Genomic DNA, 19622 nt, shown 5'->3' with positions numbered 1-19622 from the left:
TATTGGCTCCTGGTGAAGCAACCTAAGAGTTGCGAAACACGGCCGCTGTCGAGTCAGTTTTCAAGTTCAAATTTTTGAAATGTGAAATGGATCTATAAATGAGTCAATTTTCAAGTTCAAATTTTTGAAATGTGAAATGGATCTATAAATAGTATTCACAGTATTCAAGGTGAGACCGCACCTTGAATACTGTGTACAGTTCTGGTCACCGCATCTCAAAAAAGATATAATTGCGATGGAGAAGGTACAGAGAAGGGCTACCAAAATGATAAGGGGAATGGAACAACTCCCCTATGAGGAAAGACTAAAGAGGTTAGGACTTTTCAGCTTGGAGAAGAGACGGCTGAGGGGGGATATGATAGAGATGTTTAAAATTATGAGAGATCTAGAACGGGTAGCTGTGAATCGGTTATTTACTCTTTCGGATAGTAGAAAGACTAGGGGGCACTCCATGAAGTTAGCATGGGGCACATTTAAAACTAATCGGAGAAAGTTCTTTTTTACTCAACGCACAATTAAACTCTGGAATTTGTTGCCAGAGGACGTGGTTAGTGCAGTTAGTATAACGGTGTTTAAAAAAGGATTGGATAAGTTCTTGGAGAAGTCCATTACCTGCTATTAAGTTCAGTTAGAGAATAGCCACTGCCATTAGCAGTGGTAACATGGAATAGACTTAGTTTTTGGGTACTTGCCAGGTTCTTATGGCCTGGATTAGCCACTGTTGGAAACAGGATGCTGGGCTTGATGGACCTTTGGTCTGTCCCAGTATGGCATTTTCTTATGTTCTTATAATAACAGAAGTATATAAAGGGCATTGATATTCTATATGAGACACTTTGAACACCGGATGGTGTCATAACAAAACCTGTCACTCGGACCGCAAATGATTGATAAGACCGGGTGGCTTAGTTCAAGACAAAGCACGCCGTCTCAGGCTTGCTGATGCGGTTCCGTTTTATATAAAAAAAATTTCCTTGTTGGAGAGCACTTTAGAAATAGTGGGAGCGATACCTTTTGAGATTTCGGCTTTACTACAACACCAGGTTTTAACATCATTAATGGAGAAAGCATTATCTACACCATCAGCATCTAGGAAAGTAGACATTAAATATCAAATGAAAGATTCTCCATTTCATACTACAGTCCAACTTCCACACCAATTAGTCGTGGTTGAATCTGCGATGCAGAAAGCTCGTAAGATAAAGATACATTCTAATACGCCTCCAAATAAAGAAAATAAGTCCCTTGATGATTTTGCCAAAAGATCCTTCCAATCTGCTATGCTGAATGCCAGAATACAAAATCATCAATTCTATATAGCTCAATATCTATTTGAAAGCTTACAAGCATTAAAGCCACACCTACAACAAGAGTCTCAGGATAACACATTACCTATTCCATTTTATAACTTGGAAGAAGGATTAAGACACCTGTTACGATCGGTGCAAGAGGGCTTCGACATCTCATCTAAAGCATCAGCAAATGCATTAGCGGCATGATGTATAGCGTGGTTACATTCCAGTGCTATTCGTGAGAACGTCCATGACAAACATGCAAATCTGCCATGTTGCCCAGATAATTTATTTGGAGATCAGTTTACTACCACAGTTGCAAAACTGAAGGAACAAAAAACTTCGGTACTTTCTCTAAAAGCACCTCAGCATTCCACCACAGCCCGACGTTCGTACACTACCCCTGCTCCTTACAGGAAGCAATCCTTCAAACCATTTAAGCCTTATTATAAGCCTCAAACCTATTACCCACCCAGGCAACAGCCATATTAGGCACCAACACCTCGTCAACGTGCAAGAAACCCCCATCTAACTAGACAGCTGACTGATCCTCAACCGGCTAAACCAGCATCAGGTTTTTAAAACCTGCTCTGCCACCACCACCACCAGTGGGAGGGAGATTATCCAATTTTCTTCCAGCATGGAATAGCATAATATCAGATCAATGGGTTCTATCCATAATACAACATGGATACTCTCTCCATTTTTCCTCCCTACCTACCCTTCCACATCGAATCCATCAAAAAGCATTCACATTCCACAAATCTCATCTTCTGCAAGAAATACAACTTCTCTTACAAAACAATTGTATTCAGAAGATACCTTACCCAGAGAAACATCTAGGGTTTTACTCCCAATATTTCCTAATTCCCAAGAAATCAGGAGGACTGCACCCAACTCAACAAATATCTTCAAACAGAGAAATTCAAGATGACTTCTCTCAAATCCATACTCCCCTTTCTTCAACCCAACGATTGGATGTGTTCACTCGACCAGAAGGATGCATATGCACATATACCAATTCATCCAAGATCCAGATGTTACCTGTGTTTCCAGATGGGAAATCAACACTTCCAATACAAGGTTCTTCCATTTGGCCTCTCCTCTGCCCCAAGAGTGTTCACCAAGTGCCTAGCAGTGGTGGTGGCACACCTTCGACTACAGGGGGTGCAAATATTTCCTTATCTCGATGATTGGCTGATAGTTGCAGGCAATCAGTCATTGTTACGAGACCATCTTCTTCGAACGATAACATGTTTTGACACTCTCGGTCTTCTCATAAACTACGAAAAATCAAATCTGGAACCCACGCAGACTCTACAGTTTATAGGAGCCCTCATAGACACAGTCCAAGACAAAGCATTCTTACCGCATTCGAGAGCGTTAACTCGAAAGAGTTAATGCTACGACAGTGCCAGCACGCCAGGTCCTCACAATTCTGGGACATATGACTGCATCCATTTATGTGGTTCCAAATACGTGCCTCCACATGCGCCGTCTACAGTGGGGCTTGAAACATCAATGGGATCAATTTCTCCAACCATTGTCAACCCCCATTTCATTAACCAACAGTATGAAATAGGATCTAGAATGGTGGTTACTTCCAAACACCCTACAATCGGGCTACTCCTTACGCCCATTACGACATCAGATCATACTAACCACAGATGCGTTCCCCACAGGATGGGGAGCACACTTGAAACACTTACAGACACAATGGACTTCGTACGAACGGACACTTCACATCAATCACTTGGAACTGAGAGCGGTACGTTATGCCCTTCGAGCCTTCGAAAGCTACCTTCAGGGAAAGATTGTAATGATTCACACGGACAATCAAGTTACCATGTTTAAATCAACAAAGAAGGAGGGTCCAGTTCTTGGAACCTCTGCAAAGAAACGGTTCAGATTCTGGAATGGGCCCACGGCAGATTCATTTTCCTGCAGGCGACTTATCTGCCAGGCATTCACAATTCCAGAGCAGACAAACTCAGCAGGATTTTTCACCCCCACGAATGGGAACTAAATCCAAAAGTGACCAATCACATATTCTCGGTCTAGGGCCTCCCATCCATAGACTTCTTTGCGACAGAAATCAACAGAAAGATCAAGACCTTTTGCTCCGTTTATCCGAGCCACACAGACTCGCTCCGGATGCATTTTTAATCAGTTGGAAAAACAATCTCCTATACGCATTTCCACCAATACTTCTCATTGCTCAAACAATTCAGAGGTGTATCGAGGACCAAGCAGATCTGATACTCATAGCACCTGCATGGCCAAGACAACCATGGTACAGCTACTTCCTACGCCTATCGATTTGCAATCCGATACCTCTAGGGGACAGCGATCGCCTTCTTACACAGGACAACGGATCACTACTACATCCCCTTCATTCTTCCCTGCATCTCATGGCATGGAGGTTGAGAGGTTTGCGTATTAACGTTTGAACATCTCTCCTGCTCTCCAGGACATACTACTGTCCTCAAGAAAGCTTTCCACAAGATTAAATTACCAAAGGAAATGGACTCATTATACTTCCTGGTGCTTGTCAACAGGAACAGATCCATTCACTTGCTCTCCAGAACAACTTCTCTCGTACCTTCATTTGCTATACAGTGACGGACTCGCCACTTCCTCTTTACGGGTACATTTAAGCGCTTTTGCAGCTTACCACATCCCTCTTAATGGAGAGCCTATTTCATGTCATACTTTAGTTTCGAGATTCATGAAAGGAGTATTACGCTTACGTCCACTGTTACAGAAGCCACCAGTACCGTGAGACATTAACACAGTTCTCGAACAACCCATGCTTCCACCGTTCGAACCTTTAGAAACCTGTCACCTTCGTTATCTCTCCTGGAAGGTGATCTTTCTGGTAGCAATAACTTCAGCGAGAAGAATAAGTGAATTGCATGCTTTGGTTCATTTTCCTCCTTATCTTCGATTTTACCATGACAAAGTGACCTTATGGACACACTCAAAATTTCTACCAAAGATGATTTCCAGTTTTCATATTAACCAGACTATCACCTTACCTACGTTTCATCCAAAACCTCATCACAATGACAATGAGAGGAAATTACATACTTTAGACTGTAAACGTGCATTGGCTTACTACAAGCAGCGTACAGATTCTCCCAAAAGGCCTCCTAATTATTTATTTCATTCAATCCAAATTCACAGGGATGGCCAGTAACAAAAAGAACTTTGTCCACATGAATAACCAACTGCATTCATTTTTAATACACTCAAATATCACAGACGTTACCTGCAGTACCAAAAGCACATCAGGTACGCGCAATGGCAGCTTCCATAGCCAACCTCCATGAAGTACCAATCACAGATATCTGTAAAGCAGCGACATGGTCTTCGTTACACATTTTCACATCTCACTATTGTTTGAACAAACAATCAGCAGATGACGCATTAATGGGTCGGACTATCCTCCAGAAGAGCACAAAATCCACAAACAAGAAGCCTTAATAGGAACTGTCCGCCATTACTTCTAATATTGAGCACATCAAAGACTCTGAATGTAACGAACCTGCTCAATACCTCAGCCAGGGACTCCCAGACAGCATGGCTAATTCAGATGCTTATCTACGTGAAAAGAGCACGTTTGCTTACCGTAAACAGTGTTTTCCGTAGATAGCAGATGAATTAGCCATGCTGGCCCGCCCACCTCCCTGGACAGTTCTAACATAACTTACTTGCTTTTATACTGACTGAGGAACCTAAGGCAAGCCTAGCAACAGGCAGGAGGGAGCCCCTGGCTGAAAGATTTTATTAGACTTAGAGAGAGCTCCGCCACCTAGTGGCACGGAGGACGTACCCAGACAGCATGGCTAATTCATCTGCTATCTACGGAAAACACCATTTACGATAAGCAAACTTGCTCTTATTGAGCTGTAAAAAGCAATATGCCGCCTCCTTCTGAATTTCCCTTCCCTTTAACATGAGCATCTTTGTGATATTCTGAGGCTGCTGTATTTCACTCTATCTTTTACTAAGTCGTGTTAATCTCTTTCTCTTTGCAGTAGCACAATGCTTAGTTCTTTCTTTGGAAGATTGTATGCCATAAAAATTATAAAATAAAGAGTTAAAAAAAAAAAAAAAAAGCATCCATCTTGTGAAATGAATAAGCAAAGGAAAAACAATTGAACAAGACATACACAGTCCTCTACAAAAGAATAAAATTAAGAAAAAAGCATTTAGTGACTAAAACAATTACATTTTCACCTGGGAATTTTTACACCAAAATGCTCATAGTTGTTTCACTGATGCTAATCAGTCCATCATTCAATAAACTATTACCAAATGCTCCCTGCATTATTAAATGTTTTGGAGCTTTTATTTTATTTTTTAATAAACTTCTCTGATGTCACTACCGTATCTACAAGTAATCTATATTTAAGCTCATTCCATAACGAAAGACATGCAGCTATTGATAGAGTGCCTTATCAATTAGTGTACAGACAGATGTGATTGTGTGCAGTGAGAGTGTGATAGCAGCAGCCGGGACAAAAGGAGCTGTGTCTAGGTGGTGGCGGCAGTGGTAAATGTAATTTTGATGCCGGCTGTGGCACCACGACACCCCTCCCACTCCAGGATGGCAGCCTGGCAGTGCGTAGCTGCGAGTCAGGACTTTGATGCCACACTGCCAGTTCCACAGCTGCATCTCCCCATTCACCATTCTCACTTTGGCCCCCGGGGATGGCCCCTTTCACTGCTGGAATGTGCCTGATTTGTGCTATGCGGCATCATGTACTTTGCTACTTGTTTGTTTTTTTTTTTCCTTGGGTTGATTTTATATAACTATTAAAAGAAATTATATTTTTCTTTCCAGCTATAATGTGTTCAGTGAAACCAGATGGGATTCCTCAGCTATGTAGAACGGATGAAATAGGGGAGCTTTGCATATGCGCTCTCGCTACGGGTACATCATATTATGGCCTTTCGGGCATGACCAAGAACACGTTTGAGGTAGGTCAAAGGAAAGATTTGTATTTAATTCTTTGTTTAATTCTTCATATTTCAACAGGACACTGAATAGTAAGGAGGAAGAGCTTCAAGTGTTAGCTTCTTTATCCAAAGAAATTTTAGTTCTATCACCTAATAGAATACATTTGCTTTTCCTTTCAAGTTTTGATATCATTCGTAAACCTTGCTATTCCCTTTGAAAGTACAACTAGGGGTCGTGCCTCTGCTCACTTCACTCATCAACCCCCGTAGGGGTGTATGTGTTTGAGGGGTATTGTAAGCAAGGAAAAAGACAACATGTATTCTCCCCAGGAATAGACTTTTATTTATCAGATATGGTAAGTATAACATTTAGAAAATAACAATTCCTATCTCTAACCTCCTGGTCACTAAGCAACCGTTTTCCCTAAAGAAAGTCCTGTATCATGGGTGGTAACAGATATGCATAAACCTTAGCCCTGTTAATATATTAACCCTTATGGCTAACTTATTTATCCTTGGTCTAGGCTTCAGGTGATATCTCTGTTCACCTCTGAAGTAGGCTCTGACTGGAGGGCTGGAGAGTGTGGGCAGGGGAGAGGCTTGCTTCCTGGGCTTGGGACTGGCAGGGTGGGCAGGCGGTCTTGGAAGAAGACTTGCTTCTGGCTCTGGTACTTGTCGGCTGTCTGGGATTGCTCTTGCCCTCACCGTCTCAGACTCCAACCTACTTTCCGTACCTGTCCAGTCTCCGGGCCACACGTATGCTTCTCCCTTCGATAGCAGAGAGTGCTGGTCGCTTCTTACCAGACTTCTACTTATAGGGATGCTCAGGATTCGCTCTCCCCAGGGGTCCATTGCTTTAGCCTCTTTTTCTTCTTCTTTGCCCCCTTGTCTTATACTTCGCAGCTGATGAATATGTATAATCTCATGCATAACTTCGTGGTGGGTAGAGGGTCATAAGAACATAAGAAATTAACATACTGGGACAGACCAAGGGTCCATCAAGCCCAGCATCCTGTTCTCAGCAGTGGCCAATCCAGGCTACAAGTACCTGACAAGTACCCAAACACCAAGTCTAACCCATGCTACTGATGCCAGTAATAACATTGGCTATTCCCTAAGTCAGCTTGATTAATAGCAGTTGATGGACTTCTCCTCCAAGAACTTATCCAAACCTTTTTTAAACCCAGCCACACTAACTGCACTAACCACATCCTCTGCAATAAATTCCAGAGCTTAATTGTGCGTTGAGTGAAAAAGAATTTTCCCCGATTAGTTTTAAAAGTGCTACTTGCTAATTTAATGGTGTTCTCCCTAGTCCTTCTATTATCCGAAAGAATAAATAACCAATTCACATCTATCCGTTCTAGACCTCTCATGATTTTAAAGACCTCTAGACCTCTATCTTATCCCCCCCCCCCCACCTCAGCCGTCTTTTCTCCAAGCTGAACAGCCCTAACCTCTTTAGCCTTTCCTCATAGGGGAACTGTTCCACCCCCTTTATCATTTTGGTCACCCTTCTCAGTGGAGCACAGGACTTGGTGAGAGAGGTAACGGTGGTGGGGCCGCTTGGCAATAGTGATCATAATATGGTCAAATTTCAATTGACTGGAAGAGGAACAGTATGCAAATCCATGGCTCTCATGCTAAACTTTCAAAAGGGAAACTTTGATAAAATTAGAAAAATTGTTAGAAAAAAACTGAAAGGAGCAGCTACAAAAAAGTAATAAAATGTGCAAGAGGCATAGTCATTGTTAAAAAATACCATTCTAGAAGCACAGTCCAGATGTATTCCACACATTAAAGAAGGTGGAAAGAAGGCAAAACGATTACCGGCATGGTTAAAAGGGGAGGTGAAAGAAGCTATTTTAGCCAAAAGATCTTCATTCAAAAATTGGAAGAAGGATCCAACAGAAGAAAATAGGATAATACATAAACATTGGCAAGTTAAATGTAAGACATTGATAAGACAGGCTAAGAGAGAATTTGAAAAGAAGTTGGCTGTAGATGCAAAAACTCACAGTAAAAACTTTTTTAAATATATCCGAAGCAGAAAACCTGTGAGGGAGTCAGTTGGACCGTTAGATGATCAAGGGGTTAAAGGGGCACTTAGAGAAGATAAGGCCATCGCGGAAAGATTAAATGATTTCTTTGCTTCGGTGTTTACTGAAGAGAATGTTGGGGAGGTACCCGTACTGGAGAAGGTTTTCATGGGTAATGATTCAGATGGACTGAATCAAATCACGGTGAACCTAGAAGATGTGGTAGACCTGATTGACAAACTGAAAAGCAGTAAATCACCTGGACCGGATGGTATATATCCCAGAGTTCTGAAGGAACTAAAAAATGAAATTTCAGACCTATTAGTAAAAATTTGTAACCTATCATTAAAATCATCCATTGTACCTGAAGACTGGAGGATAGCTAATGTAACCCCAATATTTAAAAAGGGCTCCGGGGGCGATCCAGGAAACTACAGACCGGTTAGCCTGACTTCGGTGCCAGGAAAAATAGTGGAAAGTGTTCTAAAAATCAAAATCACAGAACATATAGAAAGACATGGTTTAATGGAACAAAGTCAGCATGGCTTTACCCAAGGCAAGTCTTGCCTCACAAATCTGCTTCACTTTTTTGAATGAGTTAATAAACATGTGGATAAAGGTGAACCAATAGATGTAGTATACTTGGATTTTCAGAAGGCGTTTGACAAAGTTTCTCATGAGAGACTTCTAGGAAAAGTAAAAAGTCATGGGATAGGTGGTGATGTCCTTTCGTGGATTACAAACTGGCTAAAAGACAGGAAACAGAGTAGGATTAAATGGACAATTTTCTCAGTGGAAGGGAGTGGACAGTGGAGTGCCTCAGGGATCTGTATTGGGACCCTTACTTTTCAATATATTTATAAATGATCTGGAAAGAAATACGACGAGTGAGATAATCAAATTTGCAGATGATACAAAATTGTTCAGAGTAGTTAAATCACAAGCAGATTGTGATAAATTGCAGGAAGACCTTGTAAGACTGGAAAATTGGGCATCGAAATGGCAAATGAAATTTAATGTGGATAAGTGCAAGGTGATGCATATAGGGAAAAATAACCCATGCTACAGTTACACAATGTTAGGTTCCATATTAGGTGCTACAACCCAAGAAAGAGATCTAGGCATCATAGTGGATAACACATTCAAATCGTCGGTTCAGTGTGCTGCGGCAGTCAAAAAAGCAAACACAATGTTGGGAATTATTAGAAAGAGAATGGTGAATAAAACGGAAAATGTCATAATGCCTCTGTATCGCTCCATGGTGAGATCGCACCTTGAATTCTGTGTACAATTCTGGTCGCCGCATCTCAAAAAAGATATAATTGCGATGGAGATGGTACAGAGAAGGGCTACCAAAATGATAAGGGGAATGGAACAGCTCCCCTATGAGGAAAGACTAAAGAGGTTAGGACTTTTCAGCTTGGAGAAGAGACGGCTGAGGGGGGATATGATAGAGGTGTTTAAAATCATGAGAGGTCTAGAACGGGTAGATGTGAATCAGTTATTTACTCTTTCGGATAATAGAAAGACTAGGGGGCACTCCATGAAGTTAGCATGTGGCACATTTAAAACTAATCGGAGAAAGTTCTTTTTTACTCAACGCACAATTAAACTCTGGAATTTGTTGCCAGAGGACGTGGTTAGTGCAGTTAGTATAGCTGTGTTTAAAAAAGGATTGGATAAGTTCTTGGAGGAGAAGTCCATTATCTGCTATTAATTAAGTTGACTTAGAAAATAGCCACTGCTAGCAATGATAACATGGAATAGACTTAGTTTTTGGGTACTTGCCAGGTTCTTATGGCCTGGATTGGCCACTGTTGGAAACAGGATGCCGGGCTTGATGGACCGTTGGTCTGACCCAGTATGGCTTGTTCTTATGTTCTCTGTACCTTTTCCATTACAACTATATTGTTTTTGAGATGTGGTGACCAGAATTGTGCACAGTTCTCAAGGTATGGTCTCACCATGGAGTGATACAGAGGCATTATGACATTTTCCATGTTATACACCATTCCCTTCCTTATAATTCCTAACATTCTGTTTGCTTTTTTTGACTGCCACAGCACACTGAGCCTACAATTTCAATGTATTATCTACTATGATGCCTAGATCTTTTTCCTGGGTGGTAACTCCTAATTATGGAACCTGACATCATGTAACTACAGCATGAGTTATTTTTCCCTATATACAACACCTTGCAATTGTCCACATTAATTTTATCTAGCATTTGGATGCCCAATCTTCCATTCTTGCAAGGTCCTCCTGCAATTTATCACAATCCGCTTGTGATTTAACTACTCAGAATAATTTTGTTTCATCTGCAAATTTGATTACCTCACTCATCATATTCCTTTCCAGATCATTTATAAATATATTGAAAAGCACTGGTCCAAGTACAGATACCTGAGGCACTCCACTGTTTATGCTTTTCCACTGAGAAAATAGACCATTTATTCCTAGTCTCTGTTTCCTGACTTTTAACCAGTTTTGTAATCCATGAAAGGAGATTGCCTCCTATCCCATGACTTTTTAGTTTTTTTAGAAGCCTCTCATGAGGACTTTGTCAATTGCCTTCTGAAAGTCCAAATACATATCATGTACCGGTTCACCTTTATCCACATGTTTATTAACCCCCTTCAAAAAATGAAGCAGATTTATGAGGCAAGACCTCCCTTGGGTAAATCCATGTTGACAGTGTTCCATTAAACCATTTCTTTCTATATGCTCTGTGATTTTGATCTTTCAAATAGTTTCTACTATTTTTCCCGGCACTGAAGTCAGGCTCACTGGTCTAGAGTTTCCTGGATCGACCCTGGAACCCTTTTTAAATATTGAGGTTACATTGGTCACCCTCCAATCTACAGGTAGAATGGATGATTTTAATAATAGGTTACAAATTTTAACTAATCTGAAATTTCATTTTTTAGTTCCTTCAGTACCCTAGGATGTATACCATTCGGTCTAGGTGATTTGTTACTCTTTAGTTTGTCAATCTGGCCTACTACATCTTCCAGGTTCATAGTGATTTGGTTCAGTTCATCTGACTTATCATCCTTGAAAACCATCTCTGGAACTGGTATCTCCCCAACATCCTCATTAGTAAACACAGAAGCAAAGAATTAATTTAGACTTTCTACAATGGCCTTATCTTCCCTAAGAGCCCGTTTAACCCCTCGGTCATCTAATCATCCAACTGACTCCCTCACAGGTTTCTTGCTTCGGATATATTTTTAAAAGTTTTTATTATTTTGCCTCTAAAGCCAACTTCATTTCAAATTCTCTCTTAGCCTGCCTTATCAATCTTTTACACTTAACTTGACCCACCATCTGTTCTTTTCTTGCCGCAGTAAATGTAAGGCCTTCAGCATACTGGGCTGTCCCAGCTCTGTCCACCACTGTTACTCCTTATTCTCCTCTGCTGTCAGCACTCCTGCCTCCTCCTTGTTAAGGCTTCTATGAGTGGCTGCCGCCTGTATATGCGCAGAGGTGACGCCATTATTACTTGGAGCCCTAACATTTTTATACTATAGAGAGACATCTATTCAGATTAGGAGCTGTCAGCAATGCTATGATTCCCTTTCTTTTTGAACATTACCAAATATTAGGGATGTTTTATATGATGAAAGATCTGTTGATATTGTTTGATGCAAAGAAAAGTAAACTCAGTTCCCACTACTCCAGGGTACTATCTCTTATTATCCTAGAGTAGGTAAATAAAAGGTTATTTTTAATTCAGAGATATTTCTTGCTGGTTTTCATTTTGAACTTGTGAATTTATTTTAGCAGAAAATCTGTACAAAACACCACTGTCTTCAGGAAACATAAGAACATATGAAATGCCATACTGGGTCAGAGCAAAGTCGATAGAACCAGCATCCTGTCTCTGGCAGTGGCCAGTCAGGGTCACAAGTACCCAGCAGATCCCAAAAAGTAGATCTGTTTTTTGTAACTCACTCTCATTGCTTGCCCTCATCTATCTGGCTAATAATATTTTATTTACTTTTCCAAACCTCTTTTAAAGCCCACTGTGACAGTCGCCTTGACCACATCCTCTGGCAACAGATTCCACAGCTTGCTTGTGCATTGAGTGAAAAAATCACAAGGTCCTCTTACACTTCCTCACAGTTGGCTCGTGCCCTAATAGCTTTGAATAATTGTGTGTCATCTGCAGATTTGATCGCCTCCCTCATCACTCCCTTTTCCAGATCGTTTATAAATATATTGAAAAGCATCTTTCCTCAGTATAGATTCTTGGAGCTCTCCACTATTTAGCTTTTTCCATTGAGAGACATAAACATTCAGCCCTACTCTCCGAGGTCAATGTTCAAAGACATTTATCCATATAACTTTTGAGTTACCAGATAAATGCTGAGTTTTGAATGTCTTCACCTTTTATCCAAATAAATTTTACCTGGATGAATCATTATCCAAATAAAATCTAGCCAGATAACTTGTAGGCATTTTGGGGGCATGCTAGGGTGGAGCTGACTTATTTATTTATTTATTTATTTATTTATTTAGGTTTTTTATATACCGGCATTCATGATACAATCACATCATGCTGGTTTACATCTGAAAGAGGGGTGCACAATAACTTCAAACTTTAACTTAAGTGCAGATAAAAATAAAATAAAATAAAGTTACACATAACAGGGCATATTGAACTGGGCGAAGAGAAAATGAAAGGATAGAATAACGTATGTAAAGAAGATTATAAATTATTCGACTTAGCCGAATAATTTATCTAGCTAACTTCAATATTTAGAGTTCACTGAATACGTTATTTGACTAAATCTGATGTGGCCAAGACCAGGGTTAAAATTATCAAGGAAACATGTTATGTTATGATCCCAAAATAAAAATAAAATCCTAGCGGGACTGCTGGCCAGATCCCCCACCCCAGTGAAACAAATGTTGACCTTCTAGCTAATCTCCTCTCCTTCTAAGCCCTCGAAATAGACGAAAAACTGTAGTGGGCCAAAGGCCTGAAAAACCTCCCCTCTTCCCCCATCCTGAATTCACACAATATAATTTAAAGGTAGGCCTCTCCAGAAACCCCCCAAATCCCTTACCCTCTCTCGGAGCTCAATATAATCAAATTTGGTCTGCTATGTTTTTGGCATATTTTTTGAGGGGTGGGGGATTGATTGGCATTTGCAACATTTGTTTCACTGGGATGGGAGAGGGCAGGATTGGGCTTAAAAGCCTGCTTCCTTTTCCTTTTGAGATCACTATTTAACCAGCTAGGTTCTCTGAATTTAGCCTGTTAAGGTAAAATTATCTGGATACACATATGACCAGAACTTGTTTGTAAGCGTGCGGAATACAAATGATTTTAAATAAATTCACATTCCCAGGTAATGCTGAAACCTAATCGGTGATATTCAGACATAGCCAGTTAGGTTTCAGAGTTATTCAAGGATATTCAGTGGGACATTTATTTTACTGAATATCCCTGACAACTTAACCGGCTAACTTTAGAGTGGTAAGTTATCCATTTTCTATTTCATTTTGTTTTTTTAATCTACCAACCCACAATAGAATATTGCCCCCATCCCGTGAATTTAATTTCCTTAGGAGTCTCTCATGAAGGACTTTGTCAAATGCCTTCTGAAAATCAATATACACTAAATGAACCAACTTACCCTTGTCCACATTTATTTATAAATTAAAAATAAAAACAAGGGTTCCCTTTGCTGAATTGATGTTGGCTTTAATCCCATTAGTCTATGTCTATACACAGATGGTCAGTAATTTTGTTCTTCAGAATTTCTGCCATTTTTCACGGCACCAATGTCAAACTCAATGGTCTGTAATTTCCCAGATCACCCTGGGAGCCCCCCCCCCCCCCCCCCCCCATTTTATTATTATATTTTTTTTTACTGTAGCTGATTTGAAGTTAGGGATTACTAGTAATAAGTATGCAATTTCATTTTTTAGTTTTTTCAGAACTCAGGGGTATATACCATCCAGTACCAGTGATTTGTTACTCTTTAGTTTGTTAGTTTGCTCTGTTATATCTTCCTGGTTCACTGTGATTTGCTTAATTTCCTCTGAATCATCATCTACAAAGAACATTTCTGGAGTAGGTATCTCTCCAATACCCTCCTGAGTAAAGACCAAAACAAAATATTCATTTATTTTTGCTGCTATGTCCTTGTCTTCCTTCAGCACCCTTTTTATCCCTTGGTCATTAGGCTTACAAACAGGTTTCTTGCTTTGAAATTATTTGAAAATGTTTTTTTTTAGTTTTTGCCTCTCTGGCAAGCTTCTTTTCAAAATCTCTTTTAGCCTGTCCTATTAATGCTTTACATCTAACTTGCCTGTACTTATGCTCTTTCCTATTTTTTTCCTTTGGATCTACATTCCAGTTTTTGGAAAGATGCCCTTTTGGCTTCAGGAGCATCTTTCACCTCACCATGAAACCATGCTGGTAGACATTTGGTCTTCTGTCTAACTTTTTTAATGCGTGGAATATATCTTGTCTGGACTTCCAAGATGATGGTTTTTAAACAGTGTCTATGCTGCAGGAAAGGTTTTAACCTTTGTAACTGCTCCTGTTTTTTTCCCTTATTTTTTTATAGACTTCTTTTTCAAAGTTAAATGTTCTGCAGTAGTTTTCTTTATTGCCTCACTTCCGTTAAATTTGAATGTGATCGCTATTGCCAAGTGGCCCCTCCACCATTACCTCTCACACCAGATCCTGCATCACAGTGAGGATTAGATCTCATCTGTTCCAAGACTAATAGCACAATCAAGCAGTTTATGGCATCTAGAAACATTACCTCCCTAGCATTTCCCGATGAGACATTTTAGCCAATCATTATTGGGGTAATTGAAATCTTCCATTATTGTTGTGTTGTCGAATTTGTTATCTTTATTAATTTGTTAGCATTTCACTGATTGTTTGTTCATCCTGGCCAGCCGGACAGTAAATACCCCCCACCACTGTATTCTTCCCCATCGGGGCTCTAACGTTCGAGACAAGTTAGTACATTCATGCTTCATACAGCAAGGCAGTGTACGTGAGAGAGGATTGCACAAACCGTGTGACCACTGCTCAGTATGTAAACACACGTTTGCACTGTCTGAGTTTATACATCTGACCACGGGCAAAACCTTTGTTTTATATGGGCATTCTGATTGCGATACACAAGGAGTAGTTTATGTTATTAAGTGTCCGAGTAATAAGTTATATGTTGGGAAAACTTCACGTAAAATCAAGACACGCATAATAGAGCATAAATCTAATATAAAGACGGGCAGGGACAAGGCCCCCGTTAGTAGCCCATTGGACACAGACACCGCACTCAGTAGCTGAATTACAGTTTTTTGTTATAGATGTGGTATCGCCTCCCACTAGAGGAGGTGACTTTTCCACGATCTTTATCAGATGGGAGCAAAAATGGATTCACATTTTAGACACAGTGGCCCCTAATGGACTTAATGCTGGACCCGAATGGCATCATTTCATTTGATTTCAAGTACGACGCCAATGGCATGGTGGGTAATTTGGTTAATGGTTAGTGTCTGTGATCGGCGCGGGTTTCGCGCCAAAACAGCCAAGCTAAGGTTTAAATTCTGCATTTTGGTACTGCACTTCGTGCTCCTGACAACATGTACGATTGATTGTAACACAGGTATGTGGTGAACTGCACTAAGCCTTGTCTGTCCTTGTGTAGCCCAGATATCATACTTTGGTCACGTTTTGACTGTCTTTTGTTTACAGATTTTGTTAAAATTCCCCCCGAAGCAGCCGGACAGGCGAAACACGGGTCCGTGTCGGGGATTGCTGCTAAAATTTGTGGCTGAATTCTGTGGTGTTAATACAAGGAGTTACCGTATTGAATAATAAATTTTCTGAACTTTGAAACAGTGACCAAGTAAAGTTGTTTGTGCGCTTTTTGGTGCTTATATTCACTTGTGCAGAGTGCACTTGAGCTTCGGTTTTAGCCTGGCCATCAATTTCTATGACATGGAGAGAATGCTGTTTAGGAAAATCCATGGACACACTTCATAATTCATAAAATGTATCATGGTGCAGGAGGACCCACTCAAACCTTGGAGGCATGTATTTGCTCAAAAAGGTTAAAAAGAAATAAACCATACTTGTAGATAAAGATTGTGAAGCCCATCTAGTCTGCCCATTTACTTCCCGTTGCAATACCATGGCCTCCAGTTGATATCTGGCTTTCCCATTGCCACTGTTCAGCTGAGGATCCTGTGTGCTTTTTATGTTATGTTACTGTTTTTTATTCATCACCTCCCCTGGGAGGGTATTCTAGATATCTACCACCCTGTCTGTAGAAAAAATATATGTTCTAATACTGCTCCTGAGTCTACCCCAATTGAACTTATTATGACCTCTTGTTCTAGAGCTTCTTTCACTAAAAAAATGTTTGCTGGTGCATTATTGATACAATTTAGAGGTATTTGAATGCTTCCATCATATGCTCCATTTCTCTTCTATTCTCTACTGTATACATATTAGGTGTTTACATCTTGTTTGCTCATGGGTCAGGCTTTGAAAAGGTGCAGCAACTCATCTTATAGCCAGCATGGTCTTCTGCCTCCCAAAATAGAAACCCATGATCCAACAAGAATCTCATAATTTTACCTTTGATTTATACATTTCCTTACATCTCCTGTATTTTTTGGAATCTACAACATGGTTCTACAGGTTGATGGAGTTTTTCGCATTTTCAAGTCATGGGAATCGATTTAATGTGTTTCAGTCATCAGTAAAATCAGCAGATTTCCAGCAAATGTTCTTAAAAAACTAAAAATCCCCATTGTAGTGGTGAAAGCCCTTCATGGGTTAACTACAAAATTCCCTACAATTTATCCGTAACAAATATGCATAATTGTAATGTGACTGGAAGAAGTTTTCAGGAAACCAGTGTGATTGATAATAGAGTATAATTTGACAAAGCCTAATCTCAAGATTAAATAGAAAACATGAACATTTGAATCATTGCTTTAAGATACGCATTTAGCTCCATAGCATTCTTTTAGGGTACCACTTTTTACCAAATACGTTGTTTCTGAAATGCATCAAATTTGCTATGCTACTAAAATTGTTTTTGAATGAAATTGTTTTGACTTTTCTTGTAGGTGTTTCCAATGACTAGCTCAGGAGCTCTGATTAGTGAATACCCATTTATAAGGACTGGACTTCTGGGATTTATTGGACCTGCTGGGCTTGTCTTTGTTGTTGGTAAAATGGATGGTCTGATGGTTGTGAGCGGGCGAAGGCACAATGCTGATGACATCGTAGCAACGGCACTAGCAGTGGAACCTATGAAATTTGTCTACAGAGGAAGGTTTGTTGGGCATTTGTGCTTAAAATTAGAAGGAGAATTCACATATTTTTGTTTAAACTTCAAAGCAAAGCGTGCTATTAGTCTTAGTCCTGAAAAAAAGTCTCCTCACTCCTATTTCTGGCTTGCTGAATTATTTTTTACATGCAGTATAGTCACTGTACCAGCACAGTGTAAAAGTAAACATCTAGAAATTTGTAATTAAAAAATTGTTTGTGCTGATAATGGACTCTCACATACAGTTTGCAAAGCTGTTTACAGGGGCATCAGAAAATGGGGAGCCAGATATATGAAAGAGTTTTCTCATTTTTGGTTCATGGGAAATATGCTTAATACATCTGGCCCACTGTATGTTGTTATGAAGCATACAAAACACTCCTACCACACATTGATTAAAATAAAGTGCTGAATTTAAATGACAGCAATACTTATTGTATACATTTCCTGCCAGTGAGGTATAAAAGCCAGTGGGTCGGAGATCTATGTTGGACCTCCCCAAGAAAAATTAATTGTGATGAAGTTGCAAAGAAAAGGAGAGAAATTCCTGCAGGGTCCTAGGCATCCACTTCAGCTTGTGACAAGGGGCAGGCCACATAGGCACCTGGCGGGGCAGGGTGTGCTAATCCAGTGCTCTTGCACAGCTACTCTTTGGCCACTTCATTGGACGGGCATCATATCCAGTGATGGTCAAGTTTCCAAAGGGGGAAGGTCCAGGCTAAAGCGGAAAGCTTGAAATGTAGGAGTATAAAAGGCATGCAAGCCTGGAAGTCAAGCAACTCAGGGAAGAAAATGATAAGCAGTCCAGGGATGGCAGGTTTGTAGCAATCTGGGAGTTTTTTTGCTGCCTACTGAAGTTAGAGATGGGACAGGCTGACCAGGCTTCTGTCTTGAGAAGTAGGAGGCAGGGTCTGAGAAAGAGGGGGAGAGCCACTTGAGAAGTTGGGGTTGTAACCTATAACTAAAACTCCAGGATTCAGTTTTATGAGAGTCATCTTGTAGGAGCCATTGCAGCTCCCCACCTGAGAGAGGATCTACAGAATTGTTCATGTGTCGTGGCAGGAGTGGGCACCTGGACAGAGCGTCAGATGGCGATTAGTGGTAAAACTGTTTTCCTCTTGAGAAGGAGGCTATGTGACAGTATGGAGTAATAAGGGAATGGATATGGGAAACGACTAAAGGAGATAGGGTGCTTCCCACTAGCTTAACTAGATTTTCTGGTCCAGAGTCCCTTGTTTGGAATCAGAAGATTAATAAGAATATAAGGTTATGCTATGCTGAATCAGACTAAAAGTTCATCAAGCCCAGCATCCTGTCTCCGAAAGCGGCCAATCCGGATCCCAAGTACTTGCAAAATCCCAAAGAGTATATCCGTTCCTTGTTGTTCACTCCCAGGGATTGGTAGTAGCTTTCCCAAGTCTACTTGGCTAATAAATTTATGGACTTTCCCTCCAGGATCTTATCCAAATCCCTTGGCTTGAGCACATCCTCCGGCATCAAATTCCGCAGCTTAATTGTGTAGCGTGAAAAAAATTATTATTTATAAATGTATTAGTCACCTGGTGCAATGCGGTAGGTGACATATAAAGTAAATATACATAAGGTTCATAATAAACAAATGCACAGATAGTAAACCATAAAAACAAATAAAATGAAAGCAAATTAACAATATATAAAAAAAAAAAACAGAAAGAAAACTGACAAGCTGCTGTAATAAAAAGCCTGCTTAATAAAAAGCCTGCTGGAAAAGATATGTCTTTAACATAAAAAGCTTTTGCACGGTTCATAAGAAGCAATTCAGCTTGTAGTGAATACTTTGGTTTATATCTACTTCCTGTTGATTTCATGGAGTGTCCCCTAGTCTTAGTGATATTTGAAAAGGTAAATAACCATCCCCTATTTACCTTTTCTACCATCCCCTCATGATTTTATAAACCGCTATCATATCCCTTCTCATTCATCTCTTCCCCAAGTTGAAGAGTACCAATCTGTTCAGTCTTTATTTATAA

General features: G+C 40.2%; 1 protein-coding gene across 5 annotated transcripts in view; it reads left to right on the top strand.

Annotated features, from left to right (window-relative positions):
- Nucleotides 1-19622, top strand: part of DIP2C (disco interacting protein 2 homolog C) — an 851589-nt gene that overhangs the window by 680517 nt on the left and 151450 nt on the right. For all 5 annotated transcript variants that reach the window (XM_029588529.1, XM_029588527.1, XM_029588528.1 and 2 more), the window contains exons 19-20: nucleotides 6142-6278; nucleotides 17411-17619. In XM_029588529.1, the coding sequence (XP_029444389.1) occupies nucleotides 6142-6278; nucleotides 17411-17619 (346 nt within the window). The remainder of the gene's footprint in view (nucleotides 1-6141; nucleotides 6279-17410; nucleotides 17620-19622) is intronic.

This window comes from Rhinatrema bivittatum, chromosome 2 (assembly GCF_901001135.1).
Source record: "Rhinatrema bivittatum chromosome 2, aRhiBiv1.1, whole genome shotgun sequence".
NCBI lineage: Eukaryota > Metazoa > Chordata > Amphibia > Gymnophiona > Rhinatrematidae > Rhinatrema > Rhinatrema bivittatum.
The sequence above is the reverse complement of the archived record's forward strand: the minus strand, read 5'-3'. Positions and strand labels throughout refer to the sequence as shown.